The sequence below is a fragment of the Lolium rigidum genome, chromosome 5 (genome assembly GCF_022539505.1).
Source record: "Lolium rigidum isolate FL_2022 chromosome 5, APGP_CSIRO_Lrig_0.1, whole genome shotgun sequence".
In the NCBI taxonomy this organism is placed as follows: Eukaryota; Viridiplantae; Streptophyta; class Magnoliopsida; order Poales; family Poaceae; genus Lolium; species Lolium rigidum.
The window spans coordinates 17,905,906-17,911,799 of record NC_061512.1 but is presented as its reverse complement, the minus strand read 5'-3'; the positions used below and the strand labels follow the sequence as shown (position 1 = coordinate 17,911,799).

The following is a 5,894-nucleotide window of genomic DNA, read 5'->3' as shown; positions in this document are numbered from 1 at the left end:
CCGAAAGGACACAGAGCAAAAGACAGAGACAACCAACAGAGCACCCTTCGTCCCTCTCGCGATAGCGGCGGCGGCGGCGGCGACGACACGAGCGGACGGAGCTGGCTACTGGAACGGCGGCGGCGCAACCAACTGATGGAGAGGACCTCCTCTAGTCTCGTCTCCCTTCCTCAACGCTGATGCCGCCATGGAGGCAGGATCGAAGACCTAAGCCGCTCGACCAGGAAGCACCAGATCTTCGGCGACCCCCCGACCGGCCAACCGATCCCGTCCCCGACGCCGGCCGTCTCCTGTCTGCTTATCGCATGCGCTGCCCGCTATCGCTTATTATCCCGTGTGTTGCCTGCTGCTTGTGGGATGGGGGTCAACCGAATTGCAATTAGAAGCAGGGGTACTGGGAGAGAGGTTAATAGGGGATTCGGGTGATGGTTGGGGTTCACCCAATCTCACCCCGGAGTAGATCCACTAGTGGATATGAATCCCCACAACCGAACGAGGCCTTAAGGGGATTAAACTAGGTCATGGCCTAAACCATAGCAAACAATGTTGACGATGGTACTAAGATGAGCTTTCTTTTTTCACGGAATACCCATATTTCATTTTCTAAGTGCTGAAACTGGGTTTATTTGTGAAGTACCTACCACTACGGTTTAGTGGCATGTGTTTTCATGATTTCCGTAATTTATGTGCATTTTTTAGTCACCAATGATAAATTCACGTGTTCTGAATGATTTTATAATGTAAATGTTTCCTTCCGGAACAAAAAAATATTGAAGGTAGGCCAACGATTTGTTAGATGCTGACGTTACAAGTAACTTAAAATGTGAGTAACCTTGCCGAAAAGATACGACACAGAATATTTTGTAGCCCTAATTTCTGTTGGATGAACCCAAAAATGTCTGACAGGGTAACGCAATTCCAATATTTTACCTGCCCCATTTACTAGATTGCAAAATGATACAGAAAAAAATCCCAGCAAAAGATTAATAAAACCCCCATATTAGGGCCGTTTCCATTTCTGTACACATAGCAGAATTCTCAGAGAACTGGACCTGACAGCTAACCAGCCACAAACCAAAAATAAGGGAGATGAGAAAATGTGAGCTTCAGATATAGATTACAGCTCGCCCAAAGGCTCCCACCGTACTAACTTTTCCAAATGAAAGAAGCAAGGTTATTTAACAACAATGAATCGCATTCTCAAGTTCAACATCCTTCAGAGCACCACTCTGCCAATCCAAACAACCCAATGCCAAAACCTTACAAAATCACCGTGAGTTTATCTTCTGATGTTTCGATCCGAAAGAAGTGCAAGAATTTCAGGTATCATCGACCTGAGAATGGAAGACGAAGCTTGGAAATGTCGTGGTGATGTCCCTGCTCATCGATGGCAAAATTAGCTTAAGAAATATATAAAGAACCGAAGTAGTGGAAATTTGTTCAGAAAGTCAACATACATGAAATTTTGCTATAGAAATAGAAGATATTAAAATTCTACATCACATGAAGCAGCTTGCTTGAAGCTGAGGCAATAACTGATCACATTTGTTCCAAATAATTTGGTGTGGTGCATCAATATCGCATGAAATTAAACTAACTGTTGGCAGAGAACTCCAATAGTTGAGCCAGTGCACTTAACTCAATAGCAATATTTGCATGTAAATAGCTGAAGTTTGATTTACCACATCTCAAGTATGTGACTCTCCAGACAACATTGTTTCGCTTTACAAGATAATGCAGTGGTAACCTGACACTAAGTGTACAACGATATTTCTATAACTCTATATTCGAGAGCAGCAGTTAACTGTGAAAGATGAGTGAATAGCGCTGTGTCGTGGTGTGGAAGATATATACACATGAAGAAAACCAACATACGGAAAAACTAATAATATGAGTAAATACAAAGAACTTATTTTCTTTGTAACTTAACACTAAACGGGAAATGAAATTCCTAACACTCCTTATTCATGAGCATCAGTAAACCATTCAAGTGAAACACGATGTGAAAGATACACATAAAAAGGACCAACATATAGACAAATAAAATGTTTAAGCGAATATAAAGATATTATCTTACTTGAGGTACTGGAGAGTCATGTTCTTCAGTAAAGACGGATGCCGAAGAACCAGATTGTGCCACTCTTCCCTGTCAATTTTTCCATCATGCTTCGTGTCGGCCTCCTCAAACGTCTTAACATAAGAAAGAAACAACAAAAAATTTAGCATGGGAAGTTACAATTACCAAGCAGCAAAAGGGAAGTCTGATTTTTCTTATAGCAACTCCCTAAAATTCATCAAATAGCATGGGCAAAGGATGTAACAAAGAATACTTGTCTTGGAAATAAAAACGGAAAACAGAATATAAGTGATTCACTGATAGAAATGCTGTGTAGAACTGTCATAAACAAGGATTAAGAATCACTACATAACACAAGCTAGTAAATTAACGCGTAATACACGCTATAACCAAAATGAATAACAAATATACACAGATAACTGTAACACACACCTTATCAATTATGCTTTCTATAATTTCATCAGAAAGATTCATTCCAGACTCTGCAAGTGTAGCAACAACCATCTGCTTAACCTGATAACCAAATATATAAACTGTTGAGATGAAGCAAACAAAAAGAGCTCAACCAAAAGGGTGACACACTGCACATAATTGTTTAGCTTCAAGAATAACATTGTAGTTCTTCAATCAAAGCTACAAGATATAATTCCTGATTTTCAATAAATAAGTACCACTGCAATATGTTGGATTGTTGGGAATAAAACCTCAATTAGAACGGAACAAAACCAAGAATTCATCTATACTGGTCCCTTAACTTCAGCACAATCTTTCAACAGCACTACCCAGACACTGCTTCTACATTCAGGGTATTGTTTCACAACTTTAACCAGTGATCCATCTGGAAGTCTGGGACTTCCTTTAATCAGTTGTGTGGCATATATGGTCACTCCAAATACTCAAGATAACCGACAAGGCCATGAAGTACAAAAACATCAACTTAAATAAACCATGATCTCATGTATCAGAGACATTTAAGGAACATTCTGAATTATTTCCACTGATGTACAAGCTAATATATTAAGCCAACATACTAGCCTTACGGACCACCACACCACACTGTGGATAAAGTATCAGTACCTCTTGCCTCTCAATGAAGCCTTGTTGCTTAAGATCATATAGCTTGAATGAAACTGTAAAAGACGACACAAGCTTCAGATTTTCCAGCTCAAACAGGTGAAGTGATAAAGCAGGAGCATAACACAAAATATTAAAGTCATTAAATTCTTTCATTCAACCACCAACACAAATACAGTGTCTAGAAATCATTGATTGGACTAGGTTTGGCAAATCCTTGCATATAATAAAAATAGAATAGGCATCACCATTGTGATGATACAACCTGGAGCCTGAATATATTTGCATATTTGGGAAACAAATTCTCTAGCTACAAGATAACTGGACTTACAGTCAATTTTCTCATCAACTGAAGCATTTGGGTGGAACACTGACAATGCACGAGCAAACTCCTCAAACCCTAAAATTCCATTGTGCTTTGTGTCGAACAAATCGAATACCTGTACGGGAAGGGGAAATATTAAGGACAGACACACTAAGATGATTTGTAGAGAAAAGGAAAATTATTCGACAAAATCCATGCAGCTGTTTTTACATATAATAATCAAGGTGTTTAACTTCAATTTTTCAAAGGAAACTCTCTAGCTGAAAATGATAGGTCCATCATGGTAAGTTGATGACTTTCCATAAAGAGGAATGCTACATTTTTTTATTCAAGAAACTTCACATATATTATTAGAAAGCATGTATGATGGTATACACCCGATCAGGGAGAATGAGGGAGAAACCTACAAACTTCTGAGCTAGGCAAAAAAAAAAAAAAAGGAAGCATCTGCAGGACAAAGGGCACTGTATGTGCCACGGGAGGTGAACACTCGGATCAGATTGTCTTGACCGCAGGTTGAAGGTCGCGAACAGTAGGCATCCTCCTCACATGATTAACCAATGATGGACAATATTTAGAAAGATCTTCAGCGGGGAGCCGGGGACACATGACAGAAAGGGTAAACCTTAATTCAAAACCACTGAGGAGTATATGGTAATAGCTGGTATGACTTGGAAAACAATGCCTATAGTCTGAATCGTACAGCCCCGGATCCGTATCGGAATCAGGGTGTTGTTGTCTCTGTCCAATAAAATTTGCCGAATCAGACTGCCGAATCTGAGTCTGACTCAGACAACCGCGTGCATGACCGAATAACGGTTTGATGCACGGATATCTGAGGCGAGGGTCAATATAGTTCCGGATGATTCATACTACTTGCGCACAATATTTATGGCTGAATTATCTCATGTATTGCTGCATCCATACATGTTAATGTACCGAATAGAGTTCAACTGGCCATAGAACAAAACTAGCAGGAGCCCCCGATTGCTAAAAATAGCAGGTGCATGCATGGCAAGACCAAACGCGCAGTGATGAGTAGTACAGAGCTATCAACCGCATTCAGTTAAAGTGGACTTACGCGATCAGCGAAGAGGCTCTCCTTCTTGCTCGTCTTGAAGAGCGCCAGCTGAAACTCTTCCTGCACAATGCCAAGAGATGAGAACCAGTGAACCACAGCACATGAGGAAGGAATGGTCCACAATTCCCTAAGATTTTCGTCAGAATAGGATGTACAGTAATGATATAGAAAACGGTCGAGGTGTGAACCAAACAGTCATGAACTACCTTGTTGATCAAGCCGTCATCGATGACCGCGCTGCTTATCTTCTTGAAGAGCTCGTACAGCGCCTCGACCTCGCTCACGCTGACTGCGCCACAGCACGCACGCACACGGGTCAGTTCAATTCATGATGCAGAGAACAAGCAGCGAAAGCGTAAGAGGAGCGGGGGGAACGTACAGACGGTCTCGCGCGCGAGGAGCTGGGGGTCGTCGAGCCCGCGCGGCTGCTTGAGCTCGAGGTCGAAGCAGCTGAAGAGGACCGCGAGGATCTGCTTCGCGCCGTCCAGGCACTGCACCATGGTACTCGCTACCGCCGCCTCCGGCGACGCCAACTCCTCCTCCGCCGCGCGGCCTCGCTAGTCATCGCGGCCGCCCATTCCGCGGCCGGCCCGGTCCGATCCGATCCTGCAGCGCCCCGGTCCGGTCAGCCCGCGAGCGCGCGCGCGCGGAGGCGGGCCCGTCGCCGAATCCGAGGCGATCCGATCGAATTGCGGGCGCGGGCGCGGGCGCGCGTACCTCGGGGTCCCCGGGGGAGAGAGATGAGCGGCGCGCAGGCACGATCTACCTGTCCGTCGCCGTCGCCGTCGCCGCCGAGGTCGTTCGGAGGCGGCCGGGGAGAGATCCTGATCGTGGGAGGCGGAGGATGGAGGAGCTCGCTCGCGCAGGGCAGCAATGAATAGCGTGCTGTGCTCGTATCGTCCCGTCGTTTTGTTTTCTTCGGGATTCCCCGTCTCGACGTTGCCGTTTCCGGGGCTCATCATTGATTGGGTCTGCGCTGCCTTGCCGCGGGTGGGCCCCGCCGCGCCCCCCACGGCGAGCCACCGCGGCAGAGCAGGGGCAGGCCTCCCACTCTCCAGAGGCTCCAAGCTGTTGACTGTTGCCACGCCACCTTTACAACTTGTCTCCCTGAAATAAATAAAAAATACTCTCTGCCACTCGAAATTCTACACGATTTATTTTCTGATTTTGTGTCGCTTTCTATCGTCGGAGAAATGACAGCTGATTGTCATGTGGAATATATGAAGGAAAAACAGAAAAAGGAAATGGAACGACGAGATGCCGACATGAATCTGGATCATGCACTGGCGCGTCAAGATCAGTTGCTACAATAAACGAATTGTTATTTGGTACGGTGG

The 5,894-nt window shown here is 44.5% G+C and overlaps 1 protein-coding gene across 1 annotated transcript; it reads right to left on the bottom strand.

Annotated features, from left to right (window-relative positions):
* Positions 1–983: 983 nt before the first annotated feature.
* LOC124651637 (calcineurin B-like protein 2) lies at positions 984–5,072 on the bottom strand. The gene is made up of 8 exons (XM_047190682.1): positions 4,937–5,072; positions 4,764–4,846; positions 4,558–4,617; positions 3,483–3,591; positions 3,155–3,207; positions 2,510–2,590; positions 2,078–2,190; positions 984–1,377 (listed from the first exon to the last, which is right to left on the bottom strand). The coding sequence occupies exons 1-8, from the start codon at positions 5,055–5,057 to the stop codon at positions 1,320–1,322; spliced, it is 678 nt and encodes a 225-aa protein (XP_047046638.1). The 5' UTR covers positions 5,058–5,072; the 3' UTR covers positions 984–1,319.
* Positions 5,073–5,894: the final 822 nt, after the last annotated feature.

Coding starts and splice junctions, on each gene's coding strand:
- LOC124651637 (XM_047190682.1), bottom strand. CDS start 5,057: ATGGTGCAGTGCCTGGACGGCGCGAAGCAGATCCTCGCGGTCCTCTTC. Junction 4,618..4,763: donor ATGACGGCTTGATCAACAAG/GTAGTTCATGAC, acceptor GGCATTGTGCAG/GAAGAGTTTCAGCTGGCGCT. Junction 1,378..2,077: donor ATGACTCTCCAGTACCTCAA/GTAAGATAATAT, acceptor ATCGATGAGCAG/GGACATCACCACGACATTTC.